Source organism: Conger conger, chromosome 16 (genome assembly GCF_963514075.1).
Source record: "Conger conger chromosome 16, fConCon1.1, whole genome shotgun sequence".
NCBI lineage: Eukaryota > Metazoa > Chordata > Actinopteri > Anguilliformes > Congridae > Conger > Conger conger.
The window spans coordinates 33676944-33702903 of record NC_083775.1 but is presented as its reverse complement, the minus strand read 5'-3'; the positions used below and the strand labels follow the sequence as shown (position 1 = coordinate 33702903).

At 42.9% G+C, this 25960-nt stretch overlaps 2 protein-coding genes across 11 annotated transcripts in view; both read left to right on the top strand.

Annotated features, from left to right (window-relative positions):
* Window positions 1-5745, top strand: part of LOC133114518 (serine/threonine-protein kinase tousled-like 2) — a 29130-nt gene extending 23385 nt beyond the window's left edge. For 9 of the 10 annotated variants that reach the window (XM_061223995.1, XM_061223994.1, XM_061223997.1 and 6 more), the window contains exons 17-21: window positions 381-550; window positions 1453-1591; window positions 2531-2642; window positions 4035-4142; window positions 4805-5745. In XM_061223995.1, coding sequence (XP_061079979.1) covers window positions 381-550; window positions 1453-1591; window positions 2531-2642; window positions 4035-4142; window positions 4805-4978 — 703 coding nt within the window. In that variant the 3' untranslated portion in view covers window positions 4979-5745. Of the gene's footprint in view, window positions 1-380; window positions 551-1452; window positions 1592-2530; window positions 2643-3977; window positions 4143-4804 lie in introns of all 10 variants that reach the window. The other variant, XR_009705559.1, reaches the window with a different exon arrangement.
* An 8357-nt stretch (window positions 5746-14102) lies between these two features.
* LOC133115135 (C-type mannose receptor 2-like) overlaps window positions 14103-25960 on the top strand; it is a 52180-nt gene continuing 40322 nt past the window's right edge. Inside the window, 1 exon segment of the mRNA XM_061224884.1 lies at window positions 14103-14323. Within this exon segment, the coding sequence (XP_061080868.1) occupies window positions 14206-14323 (118 nt within the window). The 5' untranslated portion in view covers window positions 14103-14205.

The window sequence follows — 25960 nt, the reverse complement described above, 5'->3', positions numbered from 1 at the left end:
GTGCGACCGCACATTTCGACCTGGGGCGCGAGCGGTAATGAGGAAATACTGACTTTCAGAGCGAAGGTGTCTCGACCAGAGGCAGAGGACTTGGGTATGTCGCAAGCGCACACATCGAGACCTTTTGCACTCTGGCAGCCGATGGCAGGAGAGAAAACTCAGCGGTAAATTGCTAACGGCCCCCTGAGATATTCAGCGTCTGAAAATCAGTATTTCCTGATTAATCAGGAGAACTTCAGGTAAAATGGCATCCCTGATTTGTTTACATTGGCAGTATTTTTGGTTGGATAGTGGTGCCCAGCAGAGACCCCATTGTAACCTCCGGGCAATGTGTGGAGGGTGAGTGGGTCACGCTTCCCCCCCCCCCCCCCACCCCCCAGGTTCTGCACGGTTCTGGAGTACTGCGAGGGGAACGATCTGGACTTCTACCTGAAGCAGCACAAGCTGATGTCGGAGAAGGAGGGCCGCTCCATCATCATGCAGATCGTCAACGCGCTCAAGTACCTCAACGAGATCCGCCCGCCCATTATTCACTACGACCTCAAACCCGGTGAGGCTGCCTCACACACACACATACACACACACGCACACACAACGCACACACAACACACACACATACACGCACACACACAACACACACACACACACACACACAATCATCCATTATGACCTCAAACGCGGTGAGGCTGCCTCAAACACACACACCCACAACACACACAACGCACACGCACGCACACACAGACACGCACACGCACACACACACACACAACATACACACATACACTCATACAACACACACACAGGCAGGACCTAGGGAGTTATCAGGGTGTCATTTCTTGGGTGCATAGTTTGTGGAATGTGACCAATATACCAGGCAAGAGTGTGATTGCAAGTACTATAACACTAACTCTCAAGGAACTTGGTGAACTTGAGTCTTTGGTGATTTTCAGTTGAAAGCCTGTGAAAGGGGTTGCTTTAAGCTCTTGGAATATCATGTGAATATTAGTATATATTTCAGTTTTAGTCATTACCAGTTGAGAATGATATTCACAACATGATGTGCCAAGTTCAGAACTATACGGTAAGAGCAGACCAGCCAGATGAGTCCTGATAAAATCATTTTAAAAATAGGTCATGCTTCTACTTAAAGACTACAGTTCCTATCGAAAGCGACAGTTGAGTAATTAAATAACTTTTTCCATTACAGTTAATTCACCTCAGGTATTATCTCCAGCTGAACATATGAGGTTGAATCTTTATTTAATCAGAAAAAAATGTAGCAGTTCACAATGAGCAATGTTTTGTTGGCTGACTTTTTGATCTCAACCAGAATAAAGAACAATGGTAAATTTCTGGAATAAATAACTTGCAGAAATTTGCAGAGAAATTTCGGAAAAACAACTGGCGAGTTCTAAGGGAAATGATGACCCCACTTCCTGTCTGCATGTCCAGGGAACATTCTTCTTGTGAACGGTACCGCCTGCGGAGAGATCAAGATCACCGACTTTGGCCTCTCCAAGATCATGGACGACGACAGCTACAACTCTGTGGATGGGATGGAGCTGACGTCTCAGGGTGCCGGCACTTACTGGTAACCGCGGCTCCACCAATCACAACAGTGCTTTGTGGCCTAAGGCAAAAAAAAACCACTTGTACAGTGCATTTGTATCTTCACAGAAGTATGAACACACCAAAGTTGTGACATCTATTCACAGTTCTGAACATGAAGCTTAATTGTGTGCTTTTCAAGTTTAGAGGGATTATATATCCTCTTAATTGTACAATAGGTAAGATTTTTGTGTTAAAGCATTGTTACAAGACCATTGTAAATCCCTTCTTATCAGTGAAAAAGGCTCACTGACATGTTGACTCACCCTCTGCCTGCGTTTATAGACCTTAAATTCGGGTTTCAAAATATACAGTTGACGGCCCGACACTCTGTACCAAAACATTGTACAGCTGTACAATAACTCAAGCTCATTGGTTGAAAATTAATCGCTTCCAATTGCCACAGCCAATGCCTGAGGGCGGGAGGGATTCCACATCAGGCGGAGGGATAAACAGTGTTTTGGTTTGAGGGCGTTTGTTGCTGCAATTCCTTTCTTGACCGTTAGAAGTCCGAAATTGCCTATTCTAACTTTAAGCCATCTTATGTGAGAAATAGCTGTGCATGCCGTGAAGAATATATATATTTTTGGATGAAAGACAGAAGGTTGATTAACAGGATCCTACTTAGGCCTTTAATTTATTTTATATGTTTCCCATTATTATTATTAACATTTTCTTTGCCTTTGAATTCTTCATTATCTTCCAGATAGTTTGTGGGGTGTCCCCACTTTCACTTTTCTTTTTATAATTTATGGCTTTTTATACAATTTAACAAACAAGCTGTCTCTTTATATCCAGCCAATAGTCAAACGATTCTTGCTGTTTGTGTATCGACAGACTCCATGACTTTAAGTACTAATTTATTCTAACTGGCAATAGAAACAGTCAAAGTTCGAGAGTAATCGGTCTGTGGCCCCTGCAGGTACCTTCCCCCAGAGTGCTTTGTGGTCGGCAAGGAGCCGCCCAAAATCTCCAACAAGGTGGATGTGTGGTCAGCAGGTGTCATCTTCTACCAGTGTCTCTACGGCCGTAAGGTAAGGTCCCACAACCTGGCGCGCATGTCTCAGGAATAGCCAACATTTCAAATACGTGCATCAGAAATATGTTCATAAACCTGTATGCATTCCATGTGCCGGGGATTTTCTTGAGACGTTTTAACAAAATGGCGCTTGGTGCCGATGAAATGTGGCCTTTTGAATGCTTATTTCTTTCCATTTTTGTCGTTTGTTTGTACGTCTGTTACGGGATTAAGCTGAAGCAACGTGGTTCTAACTTCATTTAATATGACTGAAGATGAATTTTAGCCATTTTTTGCTACAATAATTCTGCAAAGACTATTTTGAGTGCTATTGTAATTTCTTCTTGGTTAAGAGGAGCATGATGGACATGTGGGCAGAGTTGGAGGTTAATGCCTCATCCTTATCTTTTTTTTTTTTTTTAAGATATTTTTTTAGGCCTTTTTCAGCTTTATTTGACAGTATATAGTATAGAGAGACAGGAAGAATGGGAGCGAGAGAGAGGGGAAGACATGCGACAAATGTTGGACGGTCGGATTCGAACCGCCGACGTCGCGGCTCTCAATGAGCATGCGGTCAGTGCTCTACAGGCTGCGCCACCGAGACACCCCTGCCTCATCCTTATCTGATAGAGAAAACCCCTGCTAGGTATTGTCAGATACCTGCCCGCCTTTTTGGTGTTGCAGGGTTTGTTCATCAGTGCCACCTGTGAAGGCACCTCCACCATTTTATCTAGAGGAAAGGAATATGCTTTGTGTATTGCTATCCATGCCCTGCATGTTCAGAGCAGAACTTCCTGTCGGGTTTATTGTACGAGATGGCATCGGCCTTGTAAAGATTTGAATTCTATTGCAGGGAGGCAAAGGTTTATCTAACTTTGAATATGACTCATTCTTCTTCAAAGTCTGTAACCTGTTTACGTTCACTCCAACATTGAAAGCCCTGCATTTTTGTTGTTAAAATTTTGCACTTATGATGACGACTATGTTTAGAACAGCATTTCATCTGTATTTTGCTAGTTCTGGATGTGATGCTTTGACTTGTGGTAGAACCTATGCACTTGTAAATCGCTTTGGATTAAAAGCGTCTGCCAAATGACAAAAATGTAAATGTAAAAATGTTAATTGAGGCAGTTTGTGTTACATTACATTACTGGCACTTGGCAGACACTCTTATCCAGAGCGATGTACAATTGATTAGATGAAGCAGGCAACAATCCTCCCCTGGAGCAATGCAGGGTTAAGGGCCTTGCTCAAGGGCCCAACGGCTGTGCGGATCTTATTGTGGCTGCACCAGGCTTAGAACCACCGACCCTGCGTGTCCCAGTCATTTACCTTAACCACTATGCTACAGGCCGCGTAGCGTTACCTTGACTGAACGGGAATCTCAACCCTCCTCTTCGTCCTCCAGCCGTTTGGACACAACCAGTCCCAGCAGGACATCCTGCAGGAGAACACCATCCTGAAGGCCACCGAGGTGCAGTTCCCCCCCAAACCCGTCGTCTCGCCCGAAGCCAAGGTACACCCCCCCCTCCCGCCAATTTAATCACCAAGCGTCCATTTTTACAGTCCCAAAAATATCCCTGGGCTTTACTGCTGAACCTTCTCTCCTGCTATTAGCTGTCAAATAACAGAAGTCTGACATACTTCAAGTCCTCGTTACATTACATTATTGGCATTTGGCAGACGCTCTTATCCAGTACAGTGGGTTTCCATTGAGAGCAAATGGCCCTGTGTCATGGCCTATGCTGCCATAACACAGGCCTGGTTCTAGCCTGGCTCTAGTAGTCTGCTACGAGGTACTGAGTTGCACTGAAAGCCAGCAGAACAAGGGGCTGTCCTGGAAAGTGAGAGAGCGAGTGTGATCTGGGGTCAGCGTTAGTGACTTGGTAAGTATTTGACACGTGCTCAAAAAGCTAGTGACAAAGTGGGCAAACGTGTGTGTGTGTGTGTGTGGGAGGGGGGGGTGTGAGCATTTACATGACCTGTTAACTCCGGTCTCTCCCTCTCTCCCCCGTCTCTCTTCCTCCCTCTTTCCCCTCTCTCTCTTTCCCTCTCTCGCTCTCTCTCTCCCCCCTCTCCCTCTCTCTCCCCCTCTCTCTCTCGCGCTCTCTCTCTCTCTCTTCCCCTCTCCCCCCCTCTCTCTCTCTCTCTCGCTCTCTCTCGCTCTCTCTCTCTCAGGCCTTTATCCGCCGCTGTTTGGCCTACCGAAAGGAGGACCGCATCGACGTGCTCCAGCTAGCCAGCGACCCCTTCCTCATGCCCCACATCCGCAAGTCTGTGGCCACCACAGGCGTGTTCGGGACCGCCACGCCCTCCACCTCCAGCTCCTCCAACAGCAGCGCTTCAAACTAAGCCCCACGCCCAGCCCCTCCCTCAGCACCTCGCCGCGGAATGCCCCCCCCCCCCCCCTTCTCCAGGGCCAGGGAAACGGAGACGCTCCGAAACTTGACCGAGCCAGAACCTCGCCCCTCCCCTCCTGCCCTGTAGGGTCGAAGTTCAGAGCTCGTCTCCCTCCCCCAATGGGAAGAGAGGTGCTTAAGTTTTAACGGCTTGTTTACCACGGAATGGAAAGCGGTCGGGGTGCGGCTGCTAAGACAGACTGTAATAACCCCCCCCCCCACACACACACACACACACACACACACACACACACCCAATTGGTTGGGTATCTCCGCGGCCTCTTGTTGGTTGACCCGACGCCAGGACGGACTGAAATTGCCTGCAGTGCCAGGGCTGAAGACCCCCAGACCTGTCCTGCTGGCCTCCATTTGCTTTCTCTCGGATGACCAAAGTTGAAGACTACCTGTTGGTGGATCTGTTTGGTTTTAGTTTACGTTTTTAGCGTCGAGAAGGAACTTTTGGGAGAAAGAACTGTCATATTTCTCTGGGTTACAAGTGTCCTCTTTTCTAAAAAAAAAATGTTCAAACCGACATCAAACTGGAAAATTTGATAGTTCACTTTATCATACCTCCCCCTGCCCTGCCCCCACACATATTTATTTAGTTCTGTTTTTAATTTTTTGATGAATTCAAGGGGCCGGAATATCAGTGTGTGCTGTGAGGGGGACCTGGGCCTAAGCAGAGAATTGCATATAAACCATTAAATAATATTGTTTAAACCGCTGTGTTCTGAGTGTTACTCATATGCGTATCTCGTGACCCCGCAGATTTTTACTGCTCATCAGGGCTGACAAATGGACCGATAAAAGGACATTTGAATATTCCGTTTAATAAAACCTCAGATTCACATATTTATTGCAAAATCTGCTGTCAAAATTGCATCATTAATGAATTGCAATGATGTCCTGTTCCACTAGGGGGTGCAAGGAGGTAAAGCAAAAGCAGAAATAATGCTTATGGCTTATGGTACCAGAACAAGTTTGACAATCAGTATCACTTTATGGCCTGTAAGCCATCTGACAGGAAGTCGGCAGGAACTCAAATAAACGTGTTACAACCGCGGTATGCAGAATCATCAAACCTTGAAGTGGGTGGGCTAACAGCAGCAGAAGACCACCAAGTAAATATAAGAAATGAAAGAAAAGAAAGTAAAAAAACGGCATAAGAAATATCTAATAAAAGTGTTCACAGTGTATGTACTAACGAAATGGTGAACTGCCGTATTATACGCATTGTAGAACTGAAAGAATTTGCAGGAAAAGCTGATGACGAGCATTGTAATGACTGGTTTGTCCAGAAGATGGCTCTTTTACTAAAATGTTTCTGTTGCTACGTCTACAGTTTCATATCCATATGCTTCTTCTGTAAGTATGGGATCTCAGTTATACATGCTGTTATTAGCAAATGTTGTCGGCTCTACTTAATTCAAGTTTATTGGAGTGTTTGGGTCTGTCTTTGTGGGCAAACAGACTCCCATTTTCACAACTTTTCAGGGGCCTGATTTTTATTACAGGTGGAATAAAAACAAAGAGAATTGGCACATTCCTCAAATGAAGTCTGGAAGTTCACAAGAAAACTGGCCCGGCCGAGTACCGTGCGATTTCCATGATTTCCCAGTGGCATGGTTAATGTAATTGTTGGGCACAATACATTTGATACCTTTCCAGACTTCCCCAAAATGTGTACATTTCTAGAGGTTTCCTGGAAAAGTGCACGACTTTGAATCCATGCACAACTGTCAATCAAGACTGCATGACGGCATTTGTGTTGTGAAAAATGGAGGGAAAAACAAAGGGAACGTAACACGGCCTAATTAACGCTCCCCATGCCTGCTATTCCCATAGGGCTCTCATCCCTACCCTGTACCTCAATATGTCTCATTCAGCGGGAGTAATAATCATGTTCTGAAGAGAAACTAAAATCAGGTTTGATAAAGAATGGAATTATTTATCCCAGGGGGAACTTCAAATGCTTGCTGATGTGCTTGTTTAAGCCCATGACTGAAACCTGATCTTGAACGAGAAAAATATACCTTAACTGCCATACCAGGAGGACTAGAAGACTTCAAGGCTTTTATTTTGTTTTATTTTTCCAGCTAGGTCTTGTAGTCTCTATCTCTATCTTCATATATAGGAACAGAATTACCACTTACATCCCCTCCGGACAACAAGTCCCATGATCCCACTCGATCATTTTAAGCACAAATCTCTTTATTCCAGGGTCATCATTTGCAAACCTGCCTCCAAGTAGTGACACTTTCAAGTAGCATCTTCTTTGAGCAGTCTGCCAAGGTGGACATGTGTGGGGCCAGTGCCTCGCGTGACTCAGATTCAGGAGTTCATCAAAGTGTTCCTTCTACCTTCTGAAAATATCCCCAGTGGAGGTCAGAGTTTCACCATCCTCGCTGAACAGCCAGGGCAGTGTCCCACTTTCCCATTCTGAGATGCTGAACAGAACAGTTTTCCACTTTGGGGCTGACCAAAAGCCCTCCTCCATGGCCTCTCCGAACTCTCTCTCATGCCCCAGCTTTTGCTTCTGCAGCTGCAGCCTTTTTTTACCTTGGGGTACCAGTCGGCTGAATCGGGTCAGGAGTTCAGCCAGGCAAGGAAAGCCTCCTTCTTCATCTTGACATCCTCCCTCACTGTTGGAGTCCACCACGGTTGGAGGTCCTTAGGTTGCTGCCAGGATAAGCACCGACTAGCTTTTGACCACAGCCCCTAGTGGCCTCTTCCACAATAGAGGTTTTGAACTGGGTCCATTCAGACTCTTTGTCCCCAACTGGGATACAGGAGAAGCTCTTGAAGGTGGGAGTTGAAATTCTTCCAGACAGAACCTTCCATCCAGCATTCCCAGCAGACCCCTTACTACACGTTTGGGCCTACCTGGTCTGTATGGCGGCTTTCCCCCACCATCTGAACCACCTCACCACCAGACGATGATCAGTTGACAGCTCAGCTTCTCTCTTCACCAAAGTGTCCAAAACATGGCCGTAGGTCTGATGACTGAAATGACTCCGAAATTGATCATTGACCTTTGTATAGTATACCTGGTACAAAGTATTTTATACTTTGTACCTGGCATACTTATGAACATCCTTGTGTTTGAGCATGGTGTTTGTTATTAGCCATGACCAACACAGTTCAATAACATGACACCTCAATACAGAGAGGCCATTCCTTCCAATCACGCCCCTCCAAGTTTCCCAGTCATTGGCAACATAGGCACTGGAGTCCCCAGACTATGAGAGGCCTTTTCCAGCACCCCCTCCCATCTTCTCCAAGAAAGCTGAATACACTGAACCGCAATTAGCGGCATGAGCGCCTATAACAATCAGAGTTTTCCTCTCTGCCACACAGTCCCATTGACTCCCACGCCTGCCTGACTCCTCTTGAGTAGGAGAGAGATCACCCTCTGGCTTCAGAGCCAACACTACATGTAGAGGTGAGCTTATATCTAGTTGGTACCTCTCAACCTCCTGCTCTGGCTCTTTACACCCCGAGTGAGGTAACATTCCACGTACCAAGAGTCACTTTTGGCCTCCGAGCAAAAGGCAGAGTCTACTCCGTCCGCCTTTTTGCTCGATGGGCACTGCACCCGACCCCTACCCTGAACACTCATCTGCAGAATCCACCCCCAGGCCTGGCTCTAGGGATGGGTCCCGGGAACCCCGTTCCACGCAAGGTAAACTGAATGTTGTTTTTTATGTTTTACCATTCACTAAGATTGGATCATGTTCATATGGGTCCCCACTTAGCAGACAGTCTTATCCAGAGTCACTTAGATAAGTGCCAGCACATGTAGACCAGTATACGTTTAAAACATATACATACCAATATATTTGGTGAAGCAATGTGATATGGATTATAAGAACAGTGATCAAGAATTATATGCTACTGTATGGTAGAGCTATCTGGATTGACTGGTTGATGTTTCCATGAATTTGCGCTGAATTACAGGAATGGAAAAAAAAACTAGCTGGCATTTTGGCTTATTTGTTCTTTCTTCAGAAAGTTGGCAGAGTTCATATTGCCTTTGCACTGGGGTGTGCGGGAACTAGTGGTGGGGATGAAATCTAGAGAACTTGACTTCATTTTTTTATGAGATCATGAAACTTGAAATGAGAGAATTACCATTTATGCAGACCAAAGAACTCACAGGTGGGTCTCTGTCTTTATTTATGTGGAATATATTACATAATTGCTAAAATTAAAGCGCAATTTATCTCTCTGTGAATCTGAGGATGATGTGATGGTACGGCCTGTAGCATAGTGGTTAAGGTACATGATTGGGATACGCAAGGTCGGTGGTTCTAATCCCGCTGTAGCTTCAATAAGATCTGCATGGCCGTTGGGCCCTTGAGCAAGGCCCTTAACCCTGCATTGCTCCAGGGGAGGATTGTCTCCTGCTTAGTCTAATCAACTGTATGTTGCTCTGGATAAGAGCATCTCCCAAATGCCAATAATGTAATGGGACAACATTCTCCCAAAAAGTGTTTTTATTTATTGCAATAAAATATATAATGATTTGTATAAAAGTTATGATTATTAAAAACAACCCATGCTATATTGAATGCATTAAGTACAATTTGGGAGTAAGGTCAACAGTTGCATTCGAGTACCTACTTTCTGGCAGCAAGGAGGATCCAGCGAGTATTGGCTGCTGGGTGCATGATATAAAAGGCACCGATATTAATACCAACTGTGGTCATAAATTTCTCCCAACAGGTTTCCTGGTCAGTGTGGCGAGACTAGAGGACTGGTATGTTCTGGCTTGTTGGCTACACTCCCTGACTGCCTGGAGCCACTGCAGGTTCCTCAGACTCGGCCACCACACCTGAGATGTGAATTGAAATATATCAGCTTCACTTGTGCTGACCTGTTTGCGAAGTACTAGTTTGGGAGAAGTGTGGAGGTAGTCAGAAGGATTAACTTATAAGGTAGTGCAAGAGTGTCTTGTGTATGACTGGTTTTTGTTTGAGAACCTGTTTTGGATTGATGCTGTGTATATTGACTACGATTTGGGATCACGATTTGGATTTACTTGTTTAAACAGGGAAGCAGCTTAGCTGCCCAGTGACAGAAGCTTAAAGATTGTGAAAGTAGGCTCCAAGTGAGAGCTAGCCATATCTTTTCTTGCTTCGTTTGGTTTGTTCCGCTGCTGGAGCCAAGAGATATCTGTATCATAATAAAAAATCTCTTTATTTCACCAGATTACTGGGTGTTGGTCCTCATATTTGATTGCACAAAGTGGGGAAACCCTGGGCTTCACCACATCTGTTTACTTCACAACTCTGAAAATGCAGTAGCATTTAGACTGAGATTTTGTTCCTCATTGGCTGGTTGAATAGCCCCCAGGTTGAAATGGCATTGGGAGGAGGGGGGACTCCAAGCTCACCATCCACAACGTGCAGCTGCATGTGAGCACTGCCACTGTAACATCTCCAGTGATCAATGATGTTCCATAGAGGCCCCAGTGAAGCCCCAGAGGGCCTCAAGCCAGATGCATCCGGATCTCTATCTGGGATGCAAAATGTGTAGGTCCTAGTGTTTTGTATCTGTATGATTTATTATGCTACATGTACAGCATCCTCAACGGTACACGATTGTGTAGGATTATACACTCGGTGACCTCTTTATTTGGTGGACCTGTACACCAGCTTGTTAATGCAAATATTTAATCAGCCAATCATGTGGCAGAAAATAAATGCATAAAAGCATGCAGATGTGGTCAAGAGGTTCAGCTATTTTTTCCGACCAAATGTCAGAATGGGGAAGAAATGTGATCGAAGAGACTTTGACTGAGGAATGATTGTTGGTGCCAGACAGGATGGTTTATGTATCTCAAACTGCTAATCTCCTGGGATTTTCACGCACAACAGTCTCTAGAGTTGGCAGCGAATGGTGCGAAAAATAAAACATCCAGTGAGCAGGAGTTCTCTGAGCAGAAGCAAATTAATGAGAGAGGTCAGAAGAGAATGGTCAGACTGGTCAAAGCTGATAGGAAGGTGACAGGAATGCAAATAACCATCTCTGAGTGGATAGGCTACAGCAGCAGAAAATGTATGTCTAATAAATACCTAATAAAGTGCTCACTGAGTGTTTATTTAAAAGCAGAAGTGGAAAACACGGGCATCGGTTTTTGTTTTGGCTGTGTGCATGGGGATGAAGTGGTATGATCGACTGCCTTATAGAGTTGAATATGGAATGTGTCCTTGGAACAAAGTCACTCATTTTCCACTGAGTCCCTATCTATCTGCCAATAATTTCAACTAGGCTGTAGCACTGTGTGTGTGTGTGTGTGGGGGGGGGGGGCAGTAGTGTAGTGTAGTGTATCTGATACCCCACCATTAAAAAAATGAGAGAAATTTTTTAAAAGCAGACCACAAGATGTGGATATAGGACCATAGGCTGGGTAACTACAAGAGAAAATGCACAGCACTAAATATAGCTGGATAGCTTTTTTATTTCCGTTACTGTCACTTTCCTGTCAGCTTCGACTAGTCTGTCCTTTTTCCTCTGACCTCCCTCATTAACAACGCGTTTCTGCCTGAACTGCTGCTCACTGGATGTTTTTTGTTTTTCACACCGTTCTCTGCAAACACTAGAGACTGTTGTGCATGAAAATCCCAGGAGATCAGCAGTTTCTGAGATACTCAAAGTCTTCCATGATCAAAGTTACATTTCTTCCCCATTCTGACATTTGTTCTGAAAAACAGCTGAACCTCTTTATCATGTTTGTGTGCACTCATGTGTAAGTATGCATGTGTGTTTGAGGAGCAGGCGAAGGTCATTGATGGGACAATACAACAATAATAGTGACAATAATAATAATGATGACAACAGTATTGATTTGCAGTCGCAACTACATCATCAACCTTGTTAAAGTCTGATGTTGTGATATTGATCGGCTGTGCTTAACAGAGGCTTGGCCCCAGAGTGTGCCCCTCATTAGTCAGAATGCCATCGGGTCATCAGTGAAGTAACCACGCAGTCCTGGTCATCACGGCAACTCCATGTTCCATCAACACCCAGAACAAAAGGAGAGCCCAATTAAGGACGGCGCCATTAAATATGTTTTCTACTTCCATGTCCATAAACACCTCAGTCACACATATAGTGCAACCGCTGGGGTGTCTGCATCTTAATACTGCATTCACATAAAATGGATGCAGTCTCTGCCAGTTGGAACAAGAACTCCCATACTCCAGTTACTGCCCAAATTCAGGAAACTGCTCATTTCTCCCACATAGCAAGCGTAGGTTACAAACAAATAAATCTCTGTATTCCGTATTTCTTACTGAAATGGTCTCAAATGACAGCAGGCAGAACGTTCAAGTGATCTTGGAAAAAAAGTAAAAAAGTCTATGCTTGTTTTCACAGAAGTCAATTCTCAGTATTTCCAAAGGGCACTTGTCTGCACAGACCAAAAAAGACCCCACTCAGCACTTCCTGGCGGGTTTGTAAACTGTCTTTGGATTACATGTTTTTCGAACAGGAAGTTAAACTTTGTCTTCCTGCAATTTAAAGAAAAGTAAACTACTCAGCCCTACTTATGAACTGAAAATAAATAAGCCAAACCTCAGGCAATGGACAATCTGGTGCCAATCTAGCCTCTAGTGTCCAGTTAGAATAAATATGAAATGGGGAAATGTATGATGATTCCACTCATTATTTCTTATTTTATTTTACCTTTATTTAAGGAGTTAGGTTAACTGAGAACTCAATTATCTTCTGCATTACAGTGCATTGTATTAGTTTAACAGACATACTTATCCAAAATAACGTACTATGTGCTGTCAAAGAATATCTAACACTAAGAAGAAAAACCTAAAGCATTTTTTTTTAAATACCTTCACCTGAACTAGTACAAAATGTAGGAATATTGAAGGGTAGGAATGGGAGGGGGTCCAAGATGCAGCCTTAGAGCTTGTTCTTTAGTCAAAACAATCCATCTGACTGCACAACAATTCTGCAGTTTGAGCCATGACTGGAGGTATCAAGGAGGTGATGCACTGTAGGCTAGTACCAAGGTTTTAGTTCATGGCCTTGGTAGTGAGACCAGCAGGAAGAGAATTACCATTAATTTTCTACACACTCAACTCACTACTCAGGAGGAGCTGGTGGTCTGTGTCTGGAAAGCTGCTGAAAGGCTATTTAGGCCAAACATGGACTAAATGCACATTACCTGAGACACGGTCTCATGGAGGTTGAGCTGTGGTTGCTTTCTGGCAGACGGGTTCGGATGGGTTCATCACCATAATTCCATGGTGGTATATGGGCCAATTGAAGTGGTAAGTGTTGGCCAGCACTGGGTCATCACTCACCTGTGCTCTAGACCCTACCCATATATCTGGGTAGAGTCTAGAGCACAGGTGGTTAGACAATATGACATTAGCAGTTGAGAGATATCATCATAGGTAAATGGAGAGGACTTAGGAAGAGAAGGTGGGTCAAAGGAAAAAGGGTGGGCATAATGACATCTGGAAGTAGTTGTGGATGTATGTGATCTTGTTGAAGTGATACGCACATTTCTCTTCAGAGAGGGGAGAGGGGTGGGTTGTAAGGGAATGAAAGGGCGGGAAATGGTTTGCCTGGCTTTCATACGGAGTTTTGGCTTTTGGATTGAAAACAATCATATTTAACACTCTCAACCACAATTGAAATCCCAGAATTTCAACAAGCTGCTAATTTTTTGTATTGACCCTCTTGAGCCATATTAGGTCAGAAATAGCTATGTGTACCTTGAAGAATAAATGTCCCATGTTCACATTGTCATTGTATTTGAGAAGGTTGGGTATTTATTTAAATCCCTTTCTTTTTGGGGGATACTGTGTCCTCTAAAAAGAGAACACAAATTAAATTAACTAGTTAAATAAACTTCTCTTATTTGCCCAAAACAACATTGTCCTTATTTATTTGTATTAGATTAAGTTTTCAGTGCGCGAGAATTTCAATTTCGGTTTTCGGCTGCTGCTTTGGTGTGTTGCGCGTTCAAACTCTTTCAAACTCAGGGCACTCGTATGGTGACGCAGCGTCTGCATCTCTCATTCGCATCAGGCTCTTTGACGCGATCCACATTCACGCAGCCCGTTCTGCCTCGCTCTCCATCTGCACTTTACCCATACAGTCTGAACGAAAAGCATTTTGTTCGATGCACACTTACTAAAATAACCTGTGGACATGCAACGGAACTACGGCCACAATCTTTCGGGGAAAACATGGACAGGATGCTTAAACTTTTACCGATGCACTTTATATATATTTACCTTAAGTGTGGAACTACTGACGACGTTTTCAGGTATGAACTACATTTGGTACTTTGAGTTGCGTGCGGTTTTCTCTTGAGTTGACACACAGAGAAGCGGTTATGAGTTTGGAGTCTGTTAAACGTCCTGATGTTTTCTCGAGTGTTGGATTTTCTAACAGATTTGGGATCTGCATGCATTGGAATGCCACGAAAGTCCAAAAACTGAGTGAAACCAGATGTGGAGTAGGAAGCTTATATGTGTGCGTGTCCTGTGTGTTTGGGCGAAAGAGAGATTGTACAAAGCTCTTCTTGTGTTTACAAATATTTTTCCCTTTTTGCCGTTTGAAGTGCAACGATCTTCCTGCACAATTGACAAGATGGTCCGTAGTCCAAGTTAGCGCGCATAATAGCATCTCACCCTAAAAGTTGCATACGTGTTGCATTGAGCGCCATTTGGCATTCTGTAAAAAGACGAGACAGCTCGTGTCGCGTGCCTATCAGTATTATATTGAATCCGACTTCTTGTTTTTTGTACCCTACTGTCTAACGCAGTACTTATTTTGCAATGTGCACAACTTTGCTTTAAGAATTTAAAAGTTTTGATTGACTAGCGTGTAAGGCAATTGCGCTGAAGCTTCATATTATTGGCATTTTTGCATATAGCCCACTAATAAGTAATGCTCCTTAATTATTGAAATTAGAAGCGCATATTCCTGCGTCCTGGGATTTTAGCAGTTTGGGTTGAATTTGGCAAATTTACACCGTGCTCTCATTTTGGGTCGCGTGTCTGCAGAGCGTTAGCACAGATGAGGGACAGAATATTGGTCTGCACTTAGCGTTGCTGTGGGTTCTCCTAAGGTGAATTTAAGGAAGGAAATCTGGTACACTGTTGCCTGGACTTACGAGGCCTGCCCTTCCGGAGTGGCTGATGAAACACTGAAGTCTTTGGGGACCTCTGACCGAAGTGACAACGGGGTCAAATCTGCACTGACACAAGCGACACGTATTTGTACATCTTTTATGCCTTGGGCATATGACTTCATCGCCTTCCACTGACCACGCCCCCATTGCTATCACTGTTGGTTTTCTGTACTATCCCAGAAGAAATGGTTCTAAAAGGCAACTTTGTGACTCCATTAAGGAACACTATTTAGTTCAAGGGTTCTTTGTGGGCCACAATGGTTCAATCTGGAAGTTTCACACACTGTTAAAAAAAAATGCTGGCAACTGAACATTACCATGTACAGTGGGCTCCAGAATTATTGGCACCCTTGATGGATATGCACAAACAGTGCTGTAAACTATAATACAGTTATTGAGGTTCCATAATTATTGGCACTCCTGGTTTAATACTTTCTAGAGAGGTTTAGAGGATTTTTGACCATTAGTCCATGCAGAATTTCATTACATTACATTAAAGGCATTTGGCTGATGCTCTTATCCAGAGCAACATACAGTTGATTAGACTAAGCAGGAGACACTCCTCCCCTAGAGCAATGCAGGGATAAGGGTCTTGCTCAAGGGCCCAACGGCTATGTGGATCTTATTATGGCTACACCGGGGATCAAACCACTGACCTTGCGGGTCCCAGTCATGTACCTTAACCACTACGCTACAGGTCACCCATAATCTTTGCGGTCCTTGGGATACCCCTCTCATCAGTTCAGACCACAGGATTTAGGGATCTATGTCTGGAGATTGAGATGACCATTGCAGAATATGGATGTTTTTACTTAACTATTTCTGTTTGGATTTTGATTTGTGTTAGGAGTCATTGTCCTGCTGGACAATCTACCTATGACCAAGACTCGGCTTCCTAGCAGAGGCAAGCAGGTTTTCTGCCAAATATGATATGATAAGCGTTTGGTAGCAGGCTGTATTTCTGTATTAATGTTAAATGTATTATGGTGTTTCACCATGAACAATACAAGAATTTACATTTCTGCTGTTTTCTATTTGATATCTTTGCTATTTTCAGAGTGTTCCCATAAAATTCATGGACATTTTTTTTTACAGTGTACCTACCAAAGAGGGCTCCAAAAAAGAACTAAAACCCTTTTTCAGGGAGTGTAACTAAATTGGATTTTGTGGCCATTGTGGCAAAGCTGCTCCAGAATCTCTGACACAGCTGTGAATGCCACACTGACAGAACTGGAAAAGCTGGCTGGAAAAAGAGATACTGGCCTTGGGAAAGTGGAGGGCGAGAGAGATGCTGCAAGATAAAAAACAGTCACAATTCCTGTGAAAATGTATAACATGGAATTTTGTCAGATACTATCAAATACACGTTGGATACATAGCTTGTTGGCTAGTTCTCATAAACTGGGTCTATGTGGGCCATGTGAAATCCATAAAATTATAAGTAGTTTTGCAGCAACCAAAAATGGTACTGTACCATAAGGCTGATCTTTAAGAAAGATTTAATTATCAAATTATGAACAGTTAACAAATTAATTATGGGGTGTTACTATATAAAATAACGGGATATAAATTAATGTTTAAAAAAATTTGTTCCTTTAAATGACTTGATGCATGAGGGGTAGGAGAAAGCAGCTGAGAAAAACCAGTGTGGATTTAGGACAAACTGACCTTGTGTGATAAATATATGTCACATGGTGTAACAGGAAGTTGCTTGTTTCTATGCACTGAACATTTCCAAAGTAGCAACATTTACATTGTGGAACTAGTTATTTATAGGCTAGGCAGACACCCCTTTACCTAACAGCATGTATGTTTTCATGAAAATGTAATTCTATTAGCTGAAATATTTCAAATGTAAATACCATTCCGGTGATTTGTTATATTTTAAAATTAGGTGTTTAAATAGTTCATTTGTCAATTGTCTGCATGTTTTTAACCCTTGTGTTCGGTTGGGATCAATTTGACACATTTGAAACTTTTAGCAAAAGCCAAATGACACTAGTGTGATTAAATGAACTAGTGTGGGGTACTTGCTTGTATGGTTTGTTTAACCAAAACAAGATGAAGATGAAAAATGAGTGACTTTTTAAAACAAAAAATATCAACACTCTATTGCATTAAACCTTTCATTTTAATACAGATTGAAGAAATCACAGGTAAACATGATTTATGCCATATGCCTTCATTGGTGGATTTGTTTCATGTCAATCTCATCTGAAATGCTCCATTATTGTACAATTGAACTACAATTGAATTGTTAAATGTGATCTAGCAGAGGTAAATGGCAGCCATTTACATATACAGTATGTCATGTTGTTTGGAATTGAGATTAATATTATATATATTGAGTATTTCTGCATACATTTTATTTCTGTATTGCTTTAAAAACCCAATAATGTTTTCACAGTTTCACAAGTAAGCTGTAATGCAGTAAGTGAAAAGGAGCACAAGGTTTACAATATTACTTCAGTTTTAGTTTATGTTTTAAACTGGTCCAAGCAACTTTTATTTTTGAGAGTTTACAATGGCTAGTACAGTTTGGGGCTTTGTTTGCTTATATTAAGGAAATGTCACTCCAAAAGCAGTTTGTACTTTTTCCAAGGGGTGTGCATATAAACATAATAATCTTAAATTGTTTATTTTCAATGGAAAACATGAATATCAGTTCTTGTACCACAGTCATCCATTTTTTTCCCAGATTGCTTGCCTTTAAAGTTTTTGAAGTATTGTATTTTCTTGCTTTAGATCGCAAACCCCTTTATTCATTATAAAGCCAGAAGATCCTGCAAAAACCTGTAAATATCCAAAATATAATTCAATGCACAACCAAGTTTGGACCAATGGGAAGCGTACTCTAAAATTGAAATGAGATTAATAAAACTCCAGAAAGCGAACTGTTCCTTTAAGCGTGGTGATCCGTGTTATACCTTCCATCACTTTTTCCTTAGGACTGAAATGACAGAAGTGAAATTTGACTTTTAAAATTCTGACAACTTAAGCACCTAGCCTGAGGGGGGGTGGGTGTATAGGCCTGTTCCCTTATCGAGCAGCCTGAGGGAGGTGGGTGTATGGGCCTGTTCCCTTATCGAGCTCTTTAGAAGCTGACTCAAAGGTATTAAAATGGTGAAAGTCAGACATGCAGCCGTGGGGGAGAGGAGTAATTTTCTTCCCAGCTGTGTCCTACACTGTTTGGGGAAGAATGGTATTTCTGGGGAGCAATACCGCCAAAAAATGTCTGAGCCATTCGGCAGCCGTGAATACAGAGTAGAGCAGGGAGAATTTCAGGACATCGTCGTGGCTTTTGCCTCAGGTAAGGCCAGACAAGTTTCCATATCCATTTTTAGTAATTTAGCTGATGTTCTTCTCTAGAGCAACTTACAATTACTGCGCAAGGAAAAGGCCTGGATTTGCAAATCACCAGCATTCCAAGGAGCAATTTATGCGAGTGATAACACAACAGGAATAGGCAATCCATTGTCAGTAGAATTAACATGCAGAAGGGATGTCATGAGAGGTTTTTTCCATTTTTGCTGTGGTAAAAATAATTCAATAAAAGGTCCTAAATAAACGTACTATACATTTTACATTATATTTGAGTAATTTGGCAGAATAGTTAAAAACTGAATCAAATCTTTTTTGTCACCACCCTTCGGCGTTAAAACTGCATCACTTCTTTGAGAAATAGAACTGCAGGACAGCGTTGGCTAAGGCAATCAGCAGGGAGGTTGTTCCAAGCATGTTGGAGAACTTGTTCTTCTGCAGACTTTGGTTGGCTTCTTGCTTCTGATCTCAGATAGCCTTGATCAAGTTTATATGTAAAAAGTAGTAAACTGTTTATAGTAATATGTTACTTTTTAAAATTAAATACAAAAATGTCTTTGGAAAATGAATATTTGTAAATCTCAAATGTGTTCTTTCATACTAACACACACAAAAAAAGAAACATATATATAATAAAGTAATAAAAGACTTCTGCTCAGTACTGTATATGATAGACGTGAGAAGATATGGAAGAGGGGAATGGGAATAGTAGTGAGTGAAGGAGAAGGTGCAGAACTTCCTGAACAGATGGGTCTTCAGGTTACGCTGGAAGGTAGCGAGGGACTCAGTTCTGACTGAGGCTGGCCAGTCCTTCCACCAGTGGGGAGCCTGTGAGGAGAAGAGTCAGGGATGGGAGGACTGATGCCCATGTCACTGCAGGGGGGGAGAGCGAGGTGTCCGGTGGCACTAGAGCATAGAGTACTGGGTTGAGGTGAAAGGCTGGACCATAGCCTGAGTAGTATGGGGGTGAAGCTCCTTGGGTGCTTGAGTTTTGAATTTGATTCGGTTGGCCTGCGGGAGCCAGTGGAGGGAATGCAGGAAGGGGGTCTGGCAGATGCTTTTGAATTCTAAAACACAACATTTAACAATACATTACATTAATTAAGCAGCTTACACTGTTGGAGAAAAAGGAGTGCATTCATGTGTGTAATATCACCTGTGTAGTGCCAGACCAGGCTAATAACATGGCTAGGCCAGTAAGTAAAGATTTAGCTATGCTAACAAAGAACCAAAGTACAAATTGTTTACAAGGTGGTCCTTTAAATGGGTGATTACACAATACACACACACACACACACACACACACACACATACACGCACACACACACACACACACACACACACGTACACATGAAAGAAAGGGCCACTGCATTTGCAACTGTTCTCACTCCAGTCTTTTCCAGATTTGGCCTGTGTCCTGACCCTGATTGTTGGAAGGTAACAGAAAGTTTCATGCTGTCTAATCAACATAAAATATATATATATTTGGGAGTTGTAATAGGTGCAGTTGTGATCATAGTTTGGCTCTATTTTTGTGAGGAGGAAGTATTAGGAGCCAGCTAAGATGGACAGAAATCTCATACCGTAGACAGTGGTGCCAGTGGAAGGACTAAACCGCTTGGACATTGGACGTCCTGTCCTCTGCCTGCAGTCCAGACCTGGGTCACGTGTGCATCAAAAATACTTTAACCCTTTAGATGCTGTTAAAATTAAAACCCTCCTTGCCTTAAAACAGTGAGTAATCTGCTGGCCCTGGAGGGATAAAGTAGTTGGAGTAAAGTCCTGGATCCAGGTCTGCTACAGTCTACTCAAGTTACAGGACCAAGCCATTCCTACAAACCTCTGTGTGTTCCAGTGAGGACGGCTGGGTACGCCATGGCCGATAGCTCAGCCGTGGTCACCAGGAAAAGCAGTCAATCGAACCCAGTACCCTGTCATTCCACCGAGGGGATCCTCGGAGTCCTCCGCCAGCCACAGAGAAGGGCGCAATAAAAAATAAAAAAACAAGCGCAATGCTGAAGGAATTTCCTGTGCTGTTTGTTGGTTGCTGTGACATGGGACCCAGGCCTTAATTTAACCCAAACGGCAAAGCCTTTCTGAAACGTCCGTGAAAATGAAGTTGAAAATAAGTCCCTGTCGCAGCACGCTAGTCCCGCACCCCACCACTCCCCTCCCCCGCACAGACCCCCAACAGCATTTGCACCGCCTATTACCACTAGTGACCGTTTCATGTTCTTTTCCTTTCTCCTCCATAGTCTTACACCTCATGTGACCATGTCAAAAAGCAGCCAGCAGGGCAGGTTCTAGAAACTTCCAGCGTATTCTGGCTTTAGGTGCCCGTTGTTCTTGGCTCGCTCACTGACTTTCATTCTCTTTGGCAGGGAAGCAGGTTCTGAGCTTCTGAGCTGTTTGAGGGCTTCTTGTGTTTTCCCCCAAGGCCGGCTGGGATGTGGGCTCTCTGAAACTTGCTGAAACTCCAGGGCAAGATTAAGCACTGTTTAGTCAGAAATTCAGTTTAGAGTTTTATAGTGAGGTCAGTTTGGGGTCAAACCAACAGCTTGCTTGGAACATGAAACATCACTGCATATGCAGTTTTATTTTGGTGGGTCAAAAAGCTTGGTTCAGTTCCCAGTCAGTCAAAACCAACCTTTCAATCTGTGGCTGCAGTTTCTGCAGTGCTCAAGATTAGTCATGTTACTGTCACATAAATATTTGCATTGAAAGGACATATCAACCCACTATAGGCCACTATAAAATAATTATGCAAATTGCCATGACAGTGGATCTCTTGCAGTGAGGCCATTCTCCTACTATTTTTGCTTTTTCCTTACAACTTCTCCACTTTCTGATTGCCTCACCTTGACTGTCTAATGTTGGACTGGTGTGCAGACTACTGTGCCAATGGTAGGCCACTGCGGGATTTGTAGCCGGGTAGTGAACCAATGGAAGTGTCTGAGCTATAATAGTCCATGGGATTCTATGGGAGAGTCTAGAGGTCTATGTAAGTCTATGGGATTCAGTCTATGAGATCCCTTAGATTATGGGAGTCTATGGGATTCTGTTATAGTAAAAAGTAATTATTTATTACTTGAGTGATGTCTGGATAATTATTGGACAGCAATTGTGCAGTTAACCTCTACTCTGTGTGGAGTACATTAATTCTCTCATGTCTCCTGTAAGTTCTCTTTGCTGGGTATGCGCGTGCAGTAGAATGCCATTGAGTTGGTTTCCATTCAGAAGAGTTTAGTACGAAGCCATGTCATTTAACTGGATTAAAATCAGTTGGCATGAAGCTGTGTCTTAAAATGAACTCAATTCAGAGTTAGTATGAAGCCATGTCATTTAACTGGATTCAAATCAGTATTGTCATGTAATGTAAGGGATTCAAACCTCTTAGTACAAAGTTGTTTCATCGTGTTCGATTCAGAGTGATAATGAAGCCATGCCGTTGAAAAGCATTCGGTTCAGAGTTAGTATGAAGTCGTCTGTAAACGAGCGCTCTGTCATGGCGGACTTGCAGCGCTGGCAGTGTTTTTTCCCCCTTCTTTTCTTTAAAAAAAAAGACTACTAGATTTTTGGTTTTAAGAGCGGTTCTGATGTCTGGCAGAGCTCGGGCTTGGTGTGTGTCCTCAGATGACTTCACGCAGTGGGGCTGGAGCCGCAATCAGTGGCATATCAAGGGCAGAAGTGTCTCGGAGGAGTCGAGCAGATGAGAGATCACTAAACGCAACCATGTGCGCGGACGTACTTCCAACTGTACTCATGCCGACTGTAACTCAGAACCGACAATATCCTCAAGATATCCACTGTGCTTCAAGCCCCCCCTCCTTCAATGTCTCTACCCTGTGTCTTCTGCTTTTTCTTTCAAAAACTGAAATGCGAGGCGTGGGTGGAGAATGGCTGCTTTTTTTTTTTTTTGGGCTCCTGCATAAATATTCATAGAACCGTGTCTGCACACGCATCGCAAATGGCGTTGAGGACAGATAGGCAGTCCGTGTGGGCTGTTGCTTGTATGTAAATGAAGGCTCCTCCCGCCTTGAGGGGGATCGCCCAGCCAGCTCAGACAGAAGCTGCCACGCAGATGGATGCTGTCTTTGTCGTCTCACCACCGCCCTCTGAAATTTGTTGGTAGTTAAGTTTACAACTTATACGTGTTTTCCCTTCGTCAGAAAACAAATTTTCACTAAAGTGGGTAAATAAAACTACCCCAGCTGTTTGTGGTATCGCAGTTGAGGGGTGCAGTAACTCACTGTGAATCCAGCTAAAGCGCTAACCTTTAGCACAGTGCTGTACACTCACAACTTTTCAACCGTTTTAAGATTACCTGATCTGTATCTGAAAGAGAAGCTTTCTGATACAAAACAAATGTGTCAGGAATCTTCCTGGCCAATAATGAGATGGAACTAACATTTGAAAAGAATGTGCAAGCTGACATAACCTTAGACTAGCTGCTGCATGAGTCATTCAATCACCATTATTGGACCTGTTCTGTACATCAGGCTGTCTTGGTCAGTTACATCAAAAGGCAAAAGGGAAAAAAAGGTCAGCTTCACTCTTGTCTAACATTAACCACACTGAACTTTCTACCAGCGAAGTACTGTCTTCTTAGTGGAGTGGGAAGCAATGGAAATTAAATAGGAAGCAAGCTTTTCCCAGAATCCCTTGCTGTTCTTAAACGGCCACCCTAAGTGATCCTGCCCTCTACTGTGTGGTAAGGAGTTTGCCAAGGATGGACTGCCGCCAAGAAAACAAATGTTTTAGTCTCTCCTTATTGCTTCTCACATGAGTATTTTCGACAGTAAACATGTCTTTGGATCCTGCCCCTGGGTCTTTATATAGCTTGTTCTCTCTTAACAACAGGGTACAACAATGAAATATGCAGCATTGTGGGTGGTAATTACATCTGATTATGCTCCACATAGCCTAGGCCGGGTAGAGCTCAGTAGGTTTACTTGGCTAGCGAGCCTGTAACTACATTTCAGTAATTAGAAAGCCTGGTAGCTGCACAAACCAATGTCATGGACAGACAATAGGGATTACGGAGAGGGGGAGAGGGAAAGAGAGGAGAGAGAGGAGAGAGAGGCAGCAAGCCTTTTTAAAGCGTAAGGAGGAGGGGGTGGATTAGAGGTTCTGTTTTTTTTTTTAACTTCAGAAGTTTTTTAAATCCCTCATTTTCAGATTTTGTTTGAAGGGGTGGATTAGTTGCTTTTTTCTGATGTTCTTTCCTCCGAACTAAAAAAAGTGTCCTTCTAATTCTCTCTTCTCAAAAACTTATTGCACTGTTCTGAATAACATCACCTCTGTGCCAAAGACGGAAGTGTGGAAACAGACTTTTTCCAAAGTGCAAATTGTAACACTAACCACACGATACGTACTGTATCTTCTGCATCTCTCCTTTACTGTACTGTACTTGCTGCTATCAGACGACTTCTGCTAGAAAGTGAAAATAGAAAAGGAACTGAAACTAGCAGTAGACCATGATGGAAGATGGACATTTCATCCATATGGATAATTCCATACAATTCCATTCCAACAAGCTGTAGGTTTAGGAAACATGTGTTATCTATGCCATTCGATGATTGACTGAAATTATTGTAAGAATTAGACAATTTAAATAATTTGATACATTTCAGAGTGGAATTTAGAACAATGGAGAAGACATGCAATAGTTTTTAAAAGCTGCCATTGTCTTAAGGAGAATCGAGTTGCTCACAGCTGACTTGGCTGTGGTGTACTGTAACTCGCAGTGACTCACTGGTTTCGAGACGTCCCATTTTCTCACTGCATCTTAAGAGTCTGCTATATGATTTTTCTACGATGGTAGAAGTGCCGCAGGGACACGTGTTTGTTCTGTTAGTACATTTGAGTCAGGGGCCAAGTCCTAGGCTTTTCTGCAGCTGAACTGCCAGTAGTCTCCCACCTTACCACTTCCTGTTTCTTCAAAGGGGCCAAAGGAAGAAGGAATGTCGAGGACCCTTATTTTGGTTTCTGGTTTCGGCCCCCGGGCCTCATGGGAATCGTTTGTTGGTTTTATGTCACCTCAGTTTGCAGCTGTGCACTTTCACTCCTTCTGCCTGAAAAATGATGAGAAAAATTACATAACTCTGTTTCTCTCCTTTCTTTCTCTCTCCGCTTTTCACTCAGTAACTCTTCCCCACTTACCTTACCCTATATATCTCTCTTTAAACATTTCTTTAAGGGAGCGGAATAGTAAGGAGTAGGTGCGAGGTGAGAAAATAGAAGCAAAGAGACATGGACGGTGAAGGGAGAGAAGGAGAACAGAAGGAAAATGCAAAATGGTTGAGGGGGAAAGAAGAGAAGAAAATGATGGAAACGGGGGAGGGAGAAAACAGAAAACTACAGAAAAGCAGGAATGGGATGGAACAGAGCCCTACTGGTTCTGGGAAGGGTGTTAAGTTTGGCCCCCTGCAGTTTGTCTGTGGCGGGTGGCCAGCTTATCTGGGGGACAGCAGAATGGAGAAGGTCCCTGCCAACCTGTACCTACCCCTGCTCAGAGAGAGCATTAATCCTGCACATATACAGTGAACATTTGATACAAAAATATATTTTTCTTGATTTGGCTGTTGTACCCTGGTGTAAATCCAGCCATGACCAGCTTGAAAGGAGCAACTACCAGCTGTTTAAAAGCATAGCTTGAGCTGGTCAAACGATGTTGAATTGGTCTCAATTGGTCTCAACCAGCTACCGGCTGTTTAAAAATGTAGCTTTGGCTGTTTTTTTCAGCAGGGTTTAGTTTACATATGTTAAAGTACACATTTTATTCAACATACCCTTACATAAATATAATATAAATTGCAGCACCTTTTATTCATAGTACCCCTATTTCAGGGCACCATAGTGCAAATATAAGAGAGCTTTCAGTATCTAGTCTTGACTCTATGCTTTTGATTGTCTATGGAGTCTGTAAATAATAAATTATACAACATGAGGATCAGAGCTGTGCTACTGAAAGTCAAGAAAGCTGAGAAATAGGCTGAGAAATAAGACAAAAAAAAAAACCAGTCAGAATAATCGGCCAAACCAACTATTTGGAAGATAATTAAGAAGAAAGAGAGCACTGGTGAGCTCAGTTATCACAAATGGACAGTTGATGACCAGAGAATTGTCACCATAATGAAGAACACCTCCAAACAACTGTCCAACAGATCAGAAGCACTCAACAGACCTTATTTAATTATACATTGTCTTAATCTGAACTTAATTTGTAATATTGTGACCCTATCGTATCGTGAAACCATTATCATGTATGGTAACGTATCATGAGTTGAGTGTATCGTCCCAACCCTACCATCCCACCATCCTCCTAAATCTAGAACATGGACTGAAAAATTACTTGAATCTAAATATATTTAATCTATGCTAAAAAAAAAAAAAAAAAAAAAATTCTCAGGTACAAGCACACAACAAAGATATAGATGATTTTAT